Raw genomic sequence first — 17,072 nt, forward strand, 5'->3', positions numbered from 1 at the left:
AGTCCAGATCCAGTCAGGTCAGTCCAGATCAGTCCAGGTCAGTCAGTCCAGTCCAGATCCAGTCCAGGTCAGTCAGAGTCCAGTCCAGGTCAGTCCAGTCAGTCCAGGTCAGGTCAGGTCCAGGTCCAGTCAGTCCAGGTCCAGTCCAAGTCCAGTCCAGGTCAGTCAGATCCAGTCCAGGTCCAGTCAATCCAGTCAGATCCAGTCCAGGTCAGTCCAGATCCAGTCCAGTCCAGTCCAGATCCAGTCCAGGTCAGATCGAGTCAGGTCAGTCAGTCAGTCAGATCCAGTCGAGTCCAGGTCAGGTCCAGTCAGGTCGGTCAGGTCAGTCCAGGTCAGTCCAGATCGGTCCAGATCCAGGTCAGTCCAGTCAGTCCAGGTCAGTCCAGATCCAGTCCAGGTCAGTCCAGATCAGTCCAGATCCAGTCGATCAGTCAGTCAGTCAGGTCCAGTCCAGTCGGTCCAGATCGAGTCAGTCCGGTCCAGGTCCAGTCCAGGTCCAGTCCAGGTCAGTCAGGTCAGTCCAGATCCAGTCCAGATCCAGTCCAGGTCAGTCCAGATCCAGTCCAGATCGGTCAGTCAGATCCAGTCCAGGTCCAGTCCAGATCCAGTCAGGTCAGTCCAGTCCAGGTCAGTCCAGTCAGTCCAGTCAGTCCAGTCAAGATCAGTCCAGATCCAGTCCAGGTCAGTCAAGTCCAGTCCAGATCAGTCCAGGTCAGTCCAGGTCAGTCCGATCAGTCCAGGTCAGTCCAGATCGGTCAGATCCAGTCCAGATCCAGTCCAGATCGATCCAGATCCAGGTCAGTCAGTCCAGGTCAGTCCAGTCCAGTCAGATCCAGTCAGGTCAGTCCAGGTCGGTCAGTCAGTCCAGATCCAGTCCAGTCCAGTCGGTCCAGGTCAGTCGGTCGGTCGGTCCAGTCCAGATCCAGTCAGGTCAGTCCAGATCAGTCGGTCAGTCAGTCAGGTCAGTCCGGTCAGGTCGGTCAGATCCAGTCCAGGTCAGTCAGGTCAGTCAGGTCAGTCAAGTCAGTCAGTCCAGATCCAGTCAGATCCAGTCCAGGTCAGTCCAGATCCAGTCCAGGTCAGTCCAGATCCAGTCCAGATCCAGTCAGATCAGTCCAGGTCAGTCCAGATCCAGTCCAGGTCAGTCAGATCCAGTCCAGGTCAGTCCAGATCAGATCAGTCCAGATCAGTCCAGATCCAGTCCAGATCCAGTCCAGATCCAGTCCAAGGTCGGTCAGATCCAGTCCAGGTCCAGTCCAGATCAGTCCAGGTCAGTCCAGATCCAGTCAGGTCAGTCCAGATCCAGTCAGATCCAGTCCAGGTCCAGTCCAGATCCAGTCCAGGTCAGTCCAGATCCAGTCCAGATCCAGTCAGATCAGTCCAGGTCAGTCAGGTCGGTCCAAGATCAGTCCAGGTCAGTCCAGTCAGTCAGAGTCCAGTCCAGATCCAGTCCAGTCAGTCAGTCCAGTCAGTCCAGTCAGTCCAGGTCCAGTCCAGATCCAGTCCAGGTCAGTCCAGATCAGTCCAGGTCCAGTCCAGGTCAGTCCAGATCCAGTCCAGATCCAGTCAGGTCAGTCAGGTCAGTCCAGATCGGTCAGATCCAGTCCAGATCAGTCCAGATCCAGTCCAGATCCAGTCCAGGTCAGTCCAGATCCAGTCCAGATCCAGTCAGGTCCAGTCCAGAGTCGGTCCAGGTCAGTCCAGGTCGGTCCAGGTCCAGTCGATCCAGTCAGGTCAGTCCCGGAGTCCAGTCAGAGTCAGTCCAGGTCAGTCCAGGTCAGTCCAGGTCGGTCAGGTCCAGTCCAGGTCAGTCAGGTCAGTCAGGTCCAGTCAGATTGAGTCCAGATCCAGTCCAGATCCAGTCCAGGTCAGTCAGTCCAGATCCAGTCCAGGTCAGTCAGGTCCAGATCCAGTCAGATCCAGTCCAGGTCAGTCCAGATCCAGTCCAGATCCAGTCAAGTCCAGTCCAGGTCAGTCCAGGTCAGTCAGGTCCAGTCCAGATCAGTCCAGGTCAGTCCAGATCAGTCAGTCAGTCCAGATCAGGTCAGTCCAGATCGGTCCAGGTCCAGTCCAGATCCAGTCCAGGTCAGTCCAGATCCAGGTCAAGATCCAGTCAGATCAGTCCAGGTCAGTCAGTCAGATCCAGGTCAGTCCAGTCAGGTCAGTCCAGATCCAGTCAGGTCCAGTCCAGGTCAGTCAGATCCAGTCGGTCAGGTCAGGTCCAGGTCGGTCAGATCCAGTCCAAGGTCAGTCCAGATCCAGTCCAGGTCCAGTCCAGATCCAGTCCAGGTCGGTCCAGGTCAGTCAGATCAGTCCAGGTCAGTCCAGGTCAGTCCAGGTCAGTCAGATCCAGTCCAGGTCCAGTCCAGGTCGGTCAGTCCAGTCCAGATCCAGTCCAGGTCAGTCCAGATCAGTCCAGGTCAGTCAGATCCAGTCCAGGTCCAGTCAAGATCCAGTCCAGATCAGTCCAGATCAGTCAGGTCCAGTCCAGGTCAGTCCAGATCCAGTCCAGGTCAGTCCAGATCAGTCAGGTCCAGTCCAGATCCAGTCCAAGATCCAGTCAGTCAGTCAGGTCAGGTCCAGATCCAGTCCAGTCCAGTCCAGATCCAGTCAGGTCCAGTCCAGGTCAGTCCAGGTCAGTCCAGATCAGTCCAGATCAGTCCAGGTCAGTCCAGATCCAGTCCAGATCGGTCCAGTCAGGTCAGTCAGATCCAGTCCAGGTCAGTCCAGGTCCAGTCCAGGTCAGTCCAGATCCAGTCCAGTCAGTCCAGATCAGTCCAGATCAGTCCAGATCCAGTCCAGGTCGGTCAGGTCAGTCCAGGTCCAGTCCAGGTCAGTCCAGATCCAGTCAGATCCAGTCCAAGATCCAGTCCAGAGTCAGTCCAGATCCAGTCCAGGTCAGTCCAGGTCAGTCCAGGTCAGTCCAGGTCCAGTCCAGTCCAGTCCAGATCCAGTCCAGATCCAGTCCAGGTCGGTCCAGATCCAGTCCAGGTCAGTCAGTCAGGTCAGTCCAGATCCAGTCCAGGTCAGTCCAGGTCAGGTCAGGTCAGTCCAGGTCAGTCAGATCGGTCAGGTCCAGTCCAGGTCAGTCCAGTCCAGGTCCAGTCCAGTCCAGGTCCAGGTCAGTCCAGATCAGTCCAGATCCAGTCAAGTCAGGTCAGTCAGTCAGATCCAGTCCAGTCCAGGTCAGTCAGTCAGTCCAGTCGGTCCAGGTCAGTCCAGATCAGTCAGGTCAGTCAGGTCAGTCAGATCCAGTCAGGTCAGTCCAGATCCAGTCAGGTCCAGTCCAGATCCAGTCCAGATCCAGGTCCAGATCCAGGTCCAGATCCAGTCCAAGTCAGTCAGGTCAGGTCAGATCCAGTCCAGGTCAGTCCAGATCCAGTCCAGGTCAGTCCAGATCCCGGTCAGTCCAGGTCAGATCCAGATCCGGTCAGTCAGTCCAGATCCAGTCAGATCAGTCCAGGTCCAGTCCAGGTCAGTCAGGTCAGTCCAGATCAGTCCAGATCCAGTCAGGTCAGTCAAGTCAGAGTCAGTCCAGGTCGGTCCAGATCCAGTCCAGATCCAGTCAAGATCCAGTCAGGTCAGTCCAGTCCGGTCAGGTCGGTCCAGAGTCCAGTCCAGTCCAGTCCAAGATTCCAGTCCAAGTCAGTCAGATCCAGTCAGTCAGTCCAGGTCAGTCCAGGTCGATCCAGGTCAGAGTCAGTCCAGGTCAGTCCAGATCAGTCCAGTCAGTCAGGTCGATCCAGGTCAGTCCAGTCCAGGTCAGGTCAGTCCAGATCCAGTCCAGGTCAGTCCAGGTCAGTCCAGATCCAGTCCAGTCCAGGTCGGTCCAGTCCAGTCCAGATCAGTCAGATCCAGTCAAGTCCAGTCAGGTCAGTCCAGAGTCCAGTCAGGTCAGTCCAGGTCAGTCCAGATCGGTCAGATCGGTCAGGTCAGTCCAAGTCGGTCCAGGTCCAGTCAGATCCAGTCCAGGTCAGTCCAGGTCGGTCAGGTCAGTCCAGGTCCAGTCAAGTCCAGTCCAGATCGGTCCAGGTCAGTCAGTCAGTCCAGTCCAGGTCAGTCCAGGTCAGTCCAGATCCGGTCAGGTCAGTCAGGTCGGTCCAAGTCAGTCAGATCCAGTCCAGATCCAGGTCCAGGTCCAGTCAGATCGGTCAGGTCGGGAGTCAGTCCAGATCCAGTCAGGTCAGTCCAAGATCCAGTCCAGGTCAGTCCAGATCAGTCCAGGTCAGTCCAGATCAGTCAAGATCCAGTCCAGATCAGGTCAGTCCAAGTCAGGTCGATCAGTCGGTCAGTCCAGTCAGGTCAGGTCAGTCCAGGTCAGTCCAGATCCAGTCCAGGTCAGTCCAGATCCAGTCCAGATCAGTCAGGTCAGTCCAGATCCAGTCCAGTCCAAGTCAGTCCAGATCAGTCAGATCCAGTCCAGGTCAGTCAGTCCAGATCAGTCAGATCCAGTCAGGTCAGTCCAGATCCAGTCCAGATCCAGTCAGTCAGATCAGTCCAGATCCAGTCCAAGGTCAGTCCAGGTCGATCAGTCCAGGTCGGTCAAGTCCAGTCCAGTCAGTCCAGTCAGGTCAGTCAGGTCAGTCAGATCAGTCCAGATCCAGTCAGTCAGTCCAGATCCAGGTCAGATCCAGTCCAGGTCAGTCCAGATCCAGGTCAGATCAGTCCAGGTCCAGTCCAGATCGGTCAAGTCAGTCCAGATCCAGTCCAGATCCAGTCCAGGTCCAGTCCAAGTCCAGTCAGATCCAGTCCAGATCCAGATCCAGTCAGTCCAAGTCCAGTCAGGTCAGTCCAAGATCCAGTCAGGTCCAGTCAGATCCAGTCCAGATCCAGTCAGGTCCAGTCCAGATCGAGTCAAGGTCAGTCCAGGTCAGTCCAAGTCAGTCCAGGTCAGTCCAGATCAGATCCGGTCAGTCAGTCCAGGTCAGTCAGATCCAGGTCAGGTCAGTCCAGGTCAGTCCAGATCCAGTCCAGGTCAGTCCAGATCCAGTCCAGGTCAGTCCAGATCCAGTCCAGATCCAGTCAGATCCAGTCCAGGTCAGTCCAGATCCAGTCCAGATCCAGTCCAGGTCAGTCCAGATCCAGTCAGATCCAGTCAGATCCAGTCAGGTCAGTCCAGATCAGTCCAGATCAGTCCAGATCAGTCCAGGTCAGTCCAGGTCAGTCCAGATCCAGGTCAGTCAGATCCAGTCCAGTCAGTCAGGTCCAGTCCAGGTCAGTCCAGATCCAGTCCAGGTCAGTCAGGTCCAGTCCAGATCAGTCCAGGTCAGTCCAGGTCAGTCCAGGTCAGTCCAGATCCAGTCCAGATCCAGTCCAGGTCAGTCCAGTCCAAGATCCAGTCAGGTCCAGGTCAGTCAGGTCAGTCCAGATCCAGTCCAGATCCAGTCCAGGTCCAGTCCAGATCCAGTCAGATCAGTCAGGTCCAGTCCAGGTCAGTCCAGATCAGTCAGTCAGTCCAGTCAGTCCAGGTCAGTCCAGATCAGGTCCAGTCAGTCGATCCAGTCAGTCGGTCAGGTCAGTCCAGGTCCAGTCCAGATCGGTCCAGATCCAGTCCAGGTCAGTCCAGGTCAGTCCAGGTCAGTCAGGTCAGTCCAGATCCAGTCCAGGTCAGTCCAGTCAGTCCAGGTCAGTCCAGATCCAGTCCAGGTCCAGTCCAGATCCAGTCCAGATCCAGTCCAGGTCAGTCAGATCCAGGTCAGTCCAGTCAGTCGAGTCCAGGTCCAGATCCAGTCAGTCCCAGTCAGGTCAGTCAGATCCAGGTCAGTCCAGGTCAGATCCAGTCAGTCGGTCAGTCGGTCCAGTCAGTCAGGTCCAGTCCAGATCAGTCCAGTCGGTCAGTCCAGTCGGTCAGATCCAGTCCAGATCAGTCCAGGTCCAGTCAGATCCAGGTCAGTCCAGGTCAGTCAGTCAGTCAGTCCAGGTCAGTCCAGTCCAGTCAGGTCAGTCCAGTCAAGTCAGTCCAGGTCCAGTCCAAGTCCAGTCAGTCAGTCAGTCAGATCGGTCAGATCAGTCCAGATCCAGTCCAGGTCAGTCAGGTCAGTCAGATCAGTCAGTCAGTCAGTCCAGATCCAGTCAGGTCAGTCAGGTCAGTCCAGATCCAGTCAGTCGATCCAGGTCCAGATCCAGTCAGATCCAGTGTCAGTCCAGTCGGTCCAGATCCAGTCCAGGTCAGGTCAGTCAGTCCAGTCAGAGGTCCAGGTCCAGTCAGTCCAGATCCAGTCCAGTCAGTCCAGGTCAGTCAGATCCAGTCAAGTCGATCCAGGTCGGTCAGTCCAGTCCAGGTCAGGTCCAGTCAGGTCCAGGTCCAGATCAGGTCAGTCCAGATCCAGTCCAGGTCGGTCCAGATCCAGTCCAGATCCAGTCAGGTCGGTCAGGTCAGTCCAGGTCGGTCAGATCCAGTCCAGGTCAGTCCAGATCCAGTCCAGGTCAGTCCAGGTCAGTCCAGATCCAGTCCAGGTCCAGTCAGATCCAGTCCAGATCCGGTCAGATCCAGTCCAGGTCAGTCAGGTCAGTCAAGATCCAGTCCAGGTCAGTCCAGGTCCAGTCCAGATCCAGTCAGGTCAGTCAAGATCGGTCCAGATCCAGTCCAGTCAGTCAGTCCAAGGTCAGTCCAGTCCAGTCAGTCAGTCCAGTCCAGATCAGTCCAGATCCAGTCCAGATCCAGTCCAGATCCAGTCAGGTCAGTCGATCCAGTCAGGTCAGGTCAGTCCAGGTCGGTCAGTCAGTCAGTCAGGTCCAGTCCAGGTCAGTCAGATCCGGTCAGATCGGTCAGGTCAGTCAGTCAGGTCCAGATCCAGTCCAGATCCAGTCCAGATCCAGTCCAGATCCAGTCCAGATCCAGTCCAGGTCAGTCCAGGTCGGTCAGATCCAGTCAGTCAGGTCCAAGTCGGTCAGATCAGTCCAGGTCCAGTCAGATCCAGTCCAGGTCCAGTCAGATCCAGTCAGGTCAGTCCAGGTCAGTCCAGATCCAGTCCAAGTCAGTCCAGATCCAGTCCAGATCCAGTCCAGGTCAGTCCAGATCAGTCAGATCCAGTCAGGTCAGTCCAGGTCAGTCCAGGTCCAGTCCAGATCAGTCCAGATCAGTCAGTCGGTCAGATCCAGTCCAGATCGGGTCAGTCCAGATCCAGAGTCCAGATCCAGTCCAGGTCAGTCCAGGTCAGTCCAGTCAGTCCAGTCAGTCAGAGTCAGGTCAGGTCGGTCAGATCCAGTCCAGGTCAGTCCAGATCCAGTCCAGATCGGTCAGTCCAGTCCAAGATCAGTCCAGATCGGTCAGATCAGGTCAGGTCAGTCCAGGTCAGTCCAGTCAGTCCAGGTCAGTCAGATCAGTCCAGGTCAGTCCAGGTCCAGTCCAGGTCAGTCCAAAGGTCAGATCAGTCCAGGTCGGTCCAGATCCAGTCCAGGTCCAGTCAGGTCAGTCCAGATCGGTCAGGTCAGTCCAGGTCAGTCAAGATCCAGTCCAGGTCAGTCAGGTCGGTCCAGATCCAGTCCAGGTCAGTCCAGGTCCAGTCCAGATCAGTCGGTCAGTCCAGGTCCAGTCCAGGTCCAGTCAGGTCAGTCCAGATCCAGTCAGATCCAGTCAGGTCAGTCCAGATCCAGTCCAGGTCAGTCAGGTCAGATCCAGTCCAGGTCAGTCAGGTCCAGTCCAGATCCAGTCCAGATCCAGTCAGGTCAGTCAGGTCAGTCAGATCGGTCAGGTCAGTCCAGATCGGTCCAGGTCAGTCAGATCCAAGTCAGGTCAGGTCAGGTCAGATCAGGTCAAGATCCAGTCAGATCAGTCCAGATCCAGTCCAGATCAGGTCCAGGTCAGTCAGGTCAGTCCAGATCCAGTCAGTCCAGATCCAGTCAGTCAGTCCAGGTCCAGATCCAGTCAGGTCAGTCCAGGTCAAGTCCAGGTCCAGGTCAGTCCAGGTCGGTCCAGATCCCAGGTCAGATCCAGTCGGTCAGTCCAGGTCCAGTCCAGATCCAGTCCAGTCAGTCCAGATCGGTCCAGTCAGTCCAGGTCAGTCCAGTCAGTCCAGGTCCAGTCCAGATCAGTCCAGATCCAGTCCAGATCGGTCCAGTCGGTCAGTCCAGATCCAGAGTCCAGATCAGTCCAGGTCAGTCCAGATCCAGTCAGAGTCAGTCCAGATCCAGTCCAGGTCCAGTCCAGATCCAGTCCAGATCGGTCCAGATCCAGTCCAGATCCAGTCAGGTCGGTCCAGATCCAGTCGATCAGTCAGATCCAGTCAGATCAGTCAGATCCAGTCCATCGGTCAGGTCAGTCCAGGTCGGTCAGTCCAGTCCAGGTCCAGAGTCAGTCAGATCGGTCAGTCAGTCAGGTCAGGTCCAGTCCAGATCAGTCAGTCAGTCCAGATCCAGTCAGTCCAGGTCAGTCCAGGTCAGTCAGGTCAGTCAAGTCAGTCCAGATCAGTCCAGATCCAGTCCAGGTCAGTCCAGATCGGTCCAGGTCGGTCAGGTCGAGTCCAAGTCAGTCCAGGTCAGTCCAAGTCGGTCCAGGTCAGTCCAGATCCGGTCAGTCAGTCCAGTCCAGTCAGATCAGTCCAGATCAGTCAGGTCCAGTCCAGGTCAGTCCAGATCCAGTCAGATCAGTCCAGGTCAGGTCCAGTCAGGTCGGTCAGTCCAGAGTCAGTCCAGGTCAGTCCAGATCCAGTCCAGATCCAGTCCAGGTCCAGTCCAGATCCAGTCCAGATCCAGTCCAGATCGGTCAGTCCAAGTCAGGTCGGTCAGATCCAGGTCAGTCAGGTCAGATCCAGTCGATCCAGATCGATCCAGGTCAGTCCAGGTCAGTCCAGATCCAGTCCAGATCCAGTCAGGTCCAGTCCAGGTCAGTCCAGGTCGGTCAGATCGGTCAGATCCAGTCAGGTCCAGATCCAGTCAGGTCGGTCCAGGTCAGTCCAGATCCAGTCCAGGTCAGTCCAGGTCAGTCCAGGTCAGTCCAGTCAGTCAGATCCAGTCCAGGTCAGGTCAGATCCAGGTCAGTCCAGTCCAGGTCAGTCCAGGTCAGTCAGATCGGTCAGAGTCAGTCCCAGATCCAGTCCAGGTCAATCGGTCAGTCAGTCCAGATCCAGTCAGAGTCAGTCCAGATCCAGTCCAGGTCAGTCCAGGTCCAGTCCAGGTCAGTCCAAGTCAGTCCAAGTCAGTCCAAGATCCAGTCCAAGTCGTCAGTCGATCCAAGTCGATCCAGTCGGTCAGATCCAGTCCAGGTCAGGTCAGTCCAGATCAGTCCAGTCATCAGTCAGATCCAGGTCAGTCAATTGGTCCAGGTCCAGATCCAAGGTCAGATCGGTCCAGGTCAGTCAGGTCGATCCAATCCAGTCCAGGTCAGTCCAGATCCAGTCCAGGTCAGTCAGGTCAGATCCAGTCCAGATCCAGTCCAGGTCCAGTCCAGGTCAGTCCAGATCCAGTCCAGGTCAGTCCAGTCGGTCAGTCGGTCAGATCAGTCCAGGTCAGTCCAGATCCAGTCCAGGTCAGTCCCAGATCCAGTCCAGGTCAGTCCAGTCGGTCCAGATCCAGTCCAGATCGGTCAGGTCCAGTCCAGATCAGTCCAGATCCAGTCAGGTCAGTCAAGTCCAGTCCAGGTCAGTCCAGATCCAGTCCAGGTCAGTCCAGATCCAGTCAGGTCCAGTCCAGGTCAGTCAGATCCAGTCCAGGTCAGTCCAGATCCAGTCAGGTCAGTCCAGATCCAGTCCAGTCCAGTCCAGATCGGTCCAGATCGGTCAAGGTCAGTCCAGATCCAGTCCAGATCCAGTCCAGATCCAGTCCAGATCAGTCCAGGTCCAGTCCAGGTCAGTCCAGGTCAGTCAGGTCCAGTCCAGGTCAGTCCAGATCCAGTCCAGGTCCAGTCCAGATCCAGTCCAGGTCAGTCCAGATCGGTCCAGGTCAGTCCAGATCCAGTCCAGATCCAGTCCAGGTCCAGTCCAGATCCAGTCCAGATCAGTCAGGTCAGTCCAGGTCAGTCCAGATCCAGTCCAGGTCAGTCCAGATCCAGTCCAGGTCCAGTCCAGATCCAGTCCAGATCAGTCAGATCAGTCCAGGTCCAGTCCAGGTCAGTCCAGATCCAGTCCAGGTCAGTCCAGATCCAGTCAGGTCAGTCCAGATCAGTCCAGGTCAGTCCAGATCCAGTCCAGATCCAGTCCAGTCAGATCCAGATCCAGTCCAGGTCAGTCCAGATCCAGTCCAGATCCAGTCAGGTCAGTCCAGGTCAGTCCAGATCCAGTCCAGATCAGTCCAGATCGGTCAGATCAGTCCAGATCCAGTCCAGATCAGTCCAGGTCAGTCCAGATCCAGTCCAGATCCAGTCCAGGTCAGTCCAGATCAGTCCAGATCCAGTCCAGATCGGTCAGTCCAGTCCAGGTCAGTCCAGGTCCAGTCAGGTCAGTCCAGTCAGTCCAAGTCCAGTCCAGGTCAGTCAGGTCAGTCCAGATCCAGTCAGATCGGTCCAGGTCAGTCCAGATCCAGTCCAGATCGGTCAAGTCGGTCAGTCCAGTCCAGGTCGGTCAGGTCCAGTCCAGGTCCAGTCGATCCAGTCGATCCAGTCCAGATCAGTCCAAGTCCAGTCCAAGGTCGGTCCAGATCAGGTCAAGATCCAGGTCAGATCCAGTCCAGATCAGTCCAGGTCAGTCAGGTCAATCCAGGTCAGTCCAGATCGGTCCAGATCCAGTCAGATCAGTCCAGATCCAGTCCAGATCCAGTCCAGATCAGTCCAGATCCAGTCCAGATCAGTCCAGATCCAGTCCAGGTCAGTCAGATCCAGTCAGGTCAGTCAAGATCCAGTCCAGATCCAGTCCAGATCAGTCAGGTCAGTCCAGATCCAGTCGGTCAGTCCAGTCAGGTCAGTCCAGATCCAGTCAGATCCAGGTCAGTCCAGGTCAGGTCCAGGTCAGTCCAGATCCAGTCCAGATCAGTCCAGATCGGTCAGTCAGGAGATCCAGTCGATCGATCGGTCCAGTCAGTCAGGTCAGATCCAGGTCCAGATCCAGTCCAGATCCAGTCCAGGTCAGTCAGATCCAGTCCAGGTCCAGTCCAGGTCCAGTCAGGTCAGGTCAGTCCAGGTCCAGTCAGGTCAGTCGATCCAGTCAGATCGGTCAGATCCAGTCAGGTCAGTCCAGGTCAGTCCAGATCGATCCAGTCAGATCCAGATCAGTCCAGGTCGGTCAGATCGAGTCCAGGTCGGTCAGTCGATCCAGGTCAGTCAGATCCAGTCGGTCCAGGTCAGATCAGTCCAAGATCGGTCAGGTCGGTCCAGGTCAGTCAGTCCAGATCCAGTCAGGTCGGTCCAGGTCCAGTCCAGATCCAGGTCAGTCCAGATCCAGTCCAGGTCGGTCAGATCCAGTCCAGATCCAGTCAGATCAGTCCAGGTCAGTCCAAGTCGGTCCAGATCAGTCCAGTCAGTCAGATCCAGTCCAAGTCGGTCCAGTCAGTCCAGTCCAGATCCAGTCCAGTCAGTCCAGATCAGTCCAGGTCAGTCCAGATCGGTCAGGTCGATCCAGGTCAGTCAGATCCAGTCCAGGTCAGTCCAGGTCAGTCCAGATCAGGTCAGTCAGTCCAAGATCAGTCAGAGTCCAGTCAGATCCAGTCCAGATCCAGTCAGGTCAGTCCAGATCCAGTCCAGTCCAGATCGGTCAGGTCCAGTCAGATTCAGTCCAAGTCAGTCCAGATCCAGTCCAGTCAGTCCAGAGTCCAGTCCAGATCCAGTCCAGGTCAGTCCAGATCCAGTCAAGATCCAAATCGGTCCAGGTCAGTCCAGTCAGTCCAGGTCCAGGTCCAGTCCAGATCCAGTCCAGATCCAGTCAGATCAGTCCAGATCGGTCCAAGTCGGTCAGATCCAGTCCAGAGTCAGTCAGGTCCAGTCCAGATCCAGTCAGTCGGTCCAGGTCAGTCCAGGTCCAGTCCAAGTCAGTCCAGGTCAGTCCAGGTCAGTCCAGATCCAAGTCCAGTCAGTCCAAATCCAGTCCAGGTCCAGTCCAAGTCAGTCCAGATCAGTCAATCCAGTCAATCAAATCAGATCCAATCCAATCAGTCAATCCAGTCAATCCAAATCCAATCCAAATCCAATCCAAATCCAAATCCTTATTTAATTCTGTTTCAATACTTTTCTATCCAATTCATACGCCTTTAATATGGAGAAGATCTATTTTGGGCGCATCCCTATCCCGTCATCAGGGTTTATTACTCAATCGCATTCCAACTTGAATCTTGGTTTACATGATCTACAAGAAGAAATAAGCTTGAAGTAAAAGCTTCATTGGTTAAAGGCTTCTTATCCAACAGCTTTTATGTGGGTTTGTTTAGTTGAAGCCATAACAGAAACTTATCAGTCAGCCAATGCTTATCATAGGCAGTCGAGACTATTTTGTCCCAAAGTAGGGTCACTGACTGATTCCGCATATGTTTTCTTCTACGATCGATCGTCTCGAGTATTCTTGATACAATTTTCTGAAACTCTACCACAAGGAGCATTGGTACACCGAGAATGATAATGCCAAAATTTGAGCAGACTGGATCTCACTCATGGCAGTAATAAATATACATTTGCAAGAGATGTAATTCTCTCTACGAACACGTACCTGAAATGGGTGCAAAAAACCAAACTTTCCCTGATAAATTCTGAAGCAATGTAAAGTATACGTTATTAATTTGATGCCTTTTGCTGGAATGAAGAAGTAGTAAGGCAGTCAGTACCCCGTTTGTCTCACATCAATCGACTCGTTTAAAATGCATTATTTGTATTTCACCTTATTGCTTTCAAGTCTTATGGTAAGTTGGGCACAATTCGGTTAATTTATTATATCCTATTTTGTATTATTGTTTTTACGACCCAGATTTCAACTTATTGTTCCGGATATCATCCGTCTTGCTTCGAATCCAGTACATCCAAAAGAGCAGATGATTGCTGCTTACTGCCGAAATTTTATGACAGCCAAATAGTCTCCGATTGCTTGCCTTCCATAGGCAACAATACAGATCACCAGGAAATGTATAAAGTAAAAAAACTTATTAATTTATTCCTTACCTATTAAAAACTACATCTTTTATCCTCTCGATAGTGCTTGGTGGAATGCATTGCGAAGAAGTTGAACGTCTTCAATGGCAACAAACTCAACCGTGAGGCTTCATTGCGCTTGTATCAGTCCAGGATTGGATCGAATCCCAAGTTTGTTCCTATTATGGACGAAATTTTCGACCAGTGCTACAATGGAGTTTTAGCTCAGATGGCGTACGCGAAACCCCAACTGGGGAAGTGCAATGCCGCACCGGCGATGTTGCTGGACTGTGTTCAAAGCAAATTATTTCTAAATTGCCCTTCAAACGTGTGGCAAGGTGGCGCCGAATGTGATGAATTGAAACATAAATTGTACAAGAAGTGTCCGTTTGCGGCAATTGCGTCATTTTAACAACTCAACTAAATAAAATTATATAAGCTTTGTTTACATTATTTCAATGACGTTCACCAACCGTAACCGAATCGATTCGGATGACAATCGCCATATTCATTATTAACTTTTTGTCAATCAATTTTCTAATTTAACTATAATTTGGACGTTAGCCAGTCAGGCTTGCGACGACTTCAAATATAAGCAAATCGTTTTGAAAGAACTATCACTCTAGTTTTCAACATAGACGACGTAACAATGTTCAATTCGCGGATAATTGGTCTGTTATTCGTAGTGGGCTTCGTAAGTTTCAGATTCTCTACGAGGAATTCAATGACTGCCATGGATATAATTTGGTTTCGTTTGTGCAGGTTACATCGCAAGCTCCTCCTTCGTTTGACAAATCTTGTATGGAACTAAAAACTACCAAAAGAGCCGATGATTGCTGCATGATTCCAGGGGCATTTGATGTAGCGCTTCAGAAACGATGTTTCGATGAAATTAAGCTGACGAAAGTGGCATCAGAAGATATTAAGGTTCGTTGAATATTTTTGTTAACAAATTTACAATTCTTAACTTCTCTCGTTAACCTATTTAACAGTGTTTAGCAGAGTGCATCGCCCGTGAGCTGGGTGCGTTCAAAAATCGAACTTTGATCAAGGAAAATGCCCGGAAGGTGTTCGAGACCACAATTGGCAGTGACGCCAACTTCAAACCTATTTTGGGAGATGTCTTTGAAAAATGTTACACTAAGGTTGCTGAACTCATTGCGCGCAATGACAACAAAAATGCCACCTGTCACTTTGCACCCGACTTTCTAATGAACTGCGTTGAATCAGGACTGTTCGAGGTGAGTTGAATGATCAGTAAAGTGACTTCATGGCTATCACATGAGATGCAATTTGGTTTGTTACAGAATTGTCCAGCTGCATTATGGAACAAAGACGCAGGATGCGTTGAACTTAAGGAAAAGCTCAAGAATGGTTGTCCATTCTTGACAATTTCGGATAGCTAAACCTCCATCATCAATCGGAGAAATTCAGTCGTCCTTTTACTTAACATGAGTTACAGCCTAAAAATATATATGTTTCAACAATTCAGTCCCAATGTAGTTTATTTTACCTGTATTTGGTGCCATAACAAGCACTGAGCATGACATTAAATTAGTGTTTGTTGTGATTCATGCTTCAATTTCGCCGTTGCACAGTGGGGAAAATGCGACCCAGAAAGGTACCTATTTATTGCGGCTACTTGCTGCGCCGGAAAAATACCATTTCTAAAGGGAAAATCCACGACAAATCGAATGGTGCTATTTTCATTCACCGGAAATTATGGGAACTGGCCGTTTTCCCCTATTTACCTCTAAAAATCATATTTTTTCTATGACAGCTACCATTTAAAATCGATTGCGGCTAACTATTTCTATGTTTTCTGATGCTAATTAAGTAGAAAATAGTAATGATATCTATTCCGGACTTATACCATGACTGGAAGTAGCCGTTTTGCCCCATTTACCCCTGGAATAGTATTTTTCTAAGACAGCTACAATTTAAAATCATATTCGGCTGACTATTTCTTTGTTTTTATGCTAGTTTAGTAGAAAATACAAATGGTATAAATTCCGGCCATGAAAAATGACTGGAAGTGGCTGTTTTGCCCCATTTACCCACGAAAATCGATTTTTTCTATGACAGCTACAATTTAAAATCGATTTCGACTAACTATTTCTGATGCTAATTTAGTAGAAAAATAGTGTAAACTATTCCGACCTTATACCATGACTGGAAGTGGCCGTTTTGCCGCATTTACCCCTGGAGTTGTATTTTTCTATGACAGCTACCATTTAAAATCAAATGCGGCTGATTATTTCTATGTTTTTTTTTTTGCTAGTTTAGTGGAAAATACAAATGGTATAAATTTCTGCCTTGAAAAATGACTGGAAGTGGCCATTTTGCCCCATTTATTATCGATTTTTTTTTCTGGAAGCTACAATTAAAAATTGATTGTGGCTAATTATTTCTATGTTTTCTGATGCTGATTCCGGCCTTGAATCATGACTGGAAGTGGCCGAGTTGAATCTATAACCAACCTTATACCACGACTGGAAATGGTCGTTTTGCCCCATTTACCCCCTGGAATCGTATTTTTCTATGACAACTACAATTTGAAATTGATTTAAGCTAACGATTTCTTTGTTATCTTTAGTTTTATTTAGTAGAAAATACAAATGGTATAAATTCCGGCCTTGGATCATGACTGGATGTGGCCATTTTGCCCCATTAAACTTCGATATTTTTTTATGCCTGTTACAATTATGATTTAAGGCCGAAATATATGACAATTGTATTTTTTTTCTTTCAAATTAGCATTAGAAAACATAGAAATACCTAGCCGCAATTGATTTTAAAGGCTTATTTATTTATTTATTTATTTATTTATTTGAATTAATCCAACTGACCAACAATAGTCTTATTGAAATACTTAATATTCTAAAGATTCCTAACTAATTGAATACACCATCTTTTTTACATCAAAACATCATATCACGATTACCAACAACATAGCCAGGGACATCTAAATGAACGCTAAACCTAATTAACATTTCAGTATGGGTATTAATAAACAATATCACATCCAGAGTAGAAATATTTCACAGTCAATGCAGTGAAAAACATGGATCTCAGTATAATCTGCAGTCGCCTTCTTCGCCGCCGTGGTGAGTGCGACTGGGTGCAGCCGAAAAATCATTTCCAACACCGACCTTTCAATTTCGCATTCAGCCACTCACAAGTCACTCTGACATGCTGTTCAGTTCGCTCCTTACCATATGACTGTGAGTGGCCCATTTAAACGCGTGGTGAATTTTTTCAATTTGCTGGGTGAATGTGTACATTTTGCTGTGGTAGATTTCATCTTCGCGGCGCAGTGGGTGATGTGAGTTCTGTTGTTTACTTTTCTGCCTCTCCGGGAATGTGAGGTTGATTTCAAAGCAGGAAGAAAATAAAAACATGATATAAAAAACATCACCTTCATCCAGTGCTGCCGAAAATTTACAACCCTGATCACATCAACTTGATCAACAAACAGCAACTACCACAATACACTATATTTGGGTTCTATCTATTGCAACATTGATAATTTGGCCTCCACACTCTACCTCGTAAGCTCACAAACTCTCTGAATTTTATACCTGATGGCCACGTAGATGAGTTCAAGGATATTGTTTTCCATCGAGCGTTTAAAACTATTTTGAATGAAGCATAATCAATGCTATCGATATCTATCCATTTTGGCACTAATTTGAAGACGGTAATTTTTTCATCAGTTGTAAGCCTGATTGATTTGCGAACCATTTCTTCTATTTCCCGTTCGGTAACATAACTATCTACATTCGTTAAAAACAGTGCGAATGTTTCCTTTTCCAAGTCAGACGCTTTGAGACAACTTTCCTCAGGATTGCTGTTGTTTTCGAACTCCTCGTTGTTGCCATCTATCAGCTTGGTTGAAGAAATTGGAGTTGGGGAATCCAACGTGACATTGACGAGAGACTTTGACATTAGAACTGATAACGTATTCATGATATCATTGATTTGCGACTTAATACCCGCGAGCTCGGATTCAACCGGTGTTGAACATTCAGGCTGAGGTTCATCCAACGGAGCAGATCGCGTTTTGTAGAAACGATCTAAACACAGA

At 50.7% G+C, this 17,072-nt stretch overlaps 3 protein-coding genes across 3 annotated transcripts in view; 2 read left to right on the forward strand and 1 right to left on the reverse strand.

The window, feature by feature from the left end:
• Positions 1-17,072, reverse strand: part of LOC134213966 (uncharacterized) — a 408,814-nt gene that overhangs the window by 52,904 nt on the left and 338,838 nt on the right. The gene's annotated exons all lie outside the window — the stretch shown is intronic.
• Positions 12,718-13,397, forward strand: LOC134214507 (general odorant-binding protein 67-like). Its single transcript, XM_062693866.1, has 3 exons — positions 12,718-12,759; positions 12,825-12,986; positions 13,050-13,397. Exons 1-3 carry the CDS (start codon positions 12,718-12,720, stop codon positions 13,395-13,397), a joined length of 552 nt encoding a protein of 183 aa, XP_062549850.1.
• LOC134213963 (general odorant-binding protein 67-like) lies at positions 13,607-14,476 on the forward strand. Its single transcript, XM_062693414.1, has 4 exons — positions 13,607-13,679; positions 13,748-13,912; positions 13,978-14,226; positions 14,293-14,476. Exons 1-4 carry the CDS (start codon positions 13,635-13,637, stop codon positions 14,389-14,391), a joined length of 558 nt encoding a protein of 185 aa, XP_062549398.1. The 5' UTR covers positions 13,607-13,634; the 3' UTR covers positions 14,392-14,476.

This window comes from Armigeres subalbatus, chromosome 2 (assembly GCF_024139115.2).
Source record: "Armigeres subalbatus isolate Guangzhou_Male chromosome 2, GZ_Asu_2, whole genome shotgun sequence".
Classification (NCBI taxonomy): Eukaryota; Metazoa; Arthropoda; class Insecta; order Diptera; family Culicidae; genus Armigeres; species Armigeres subalbatus.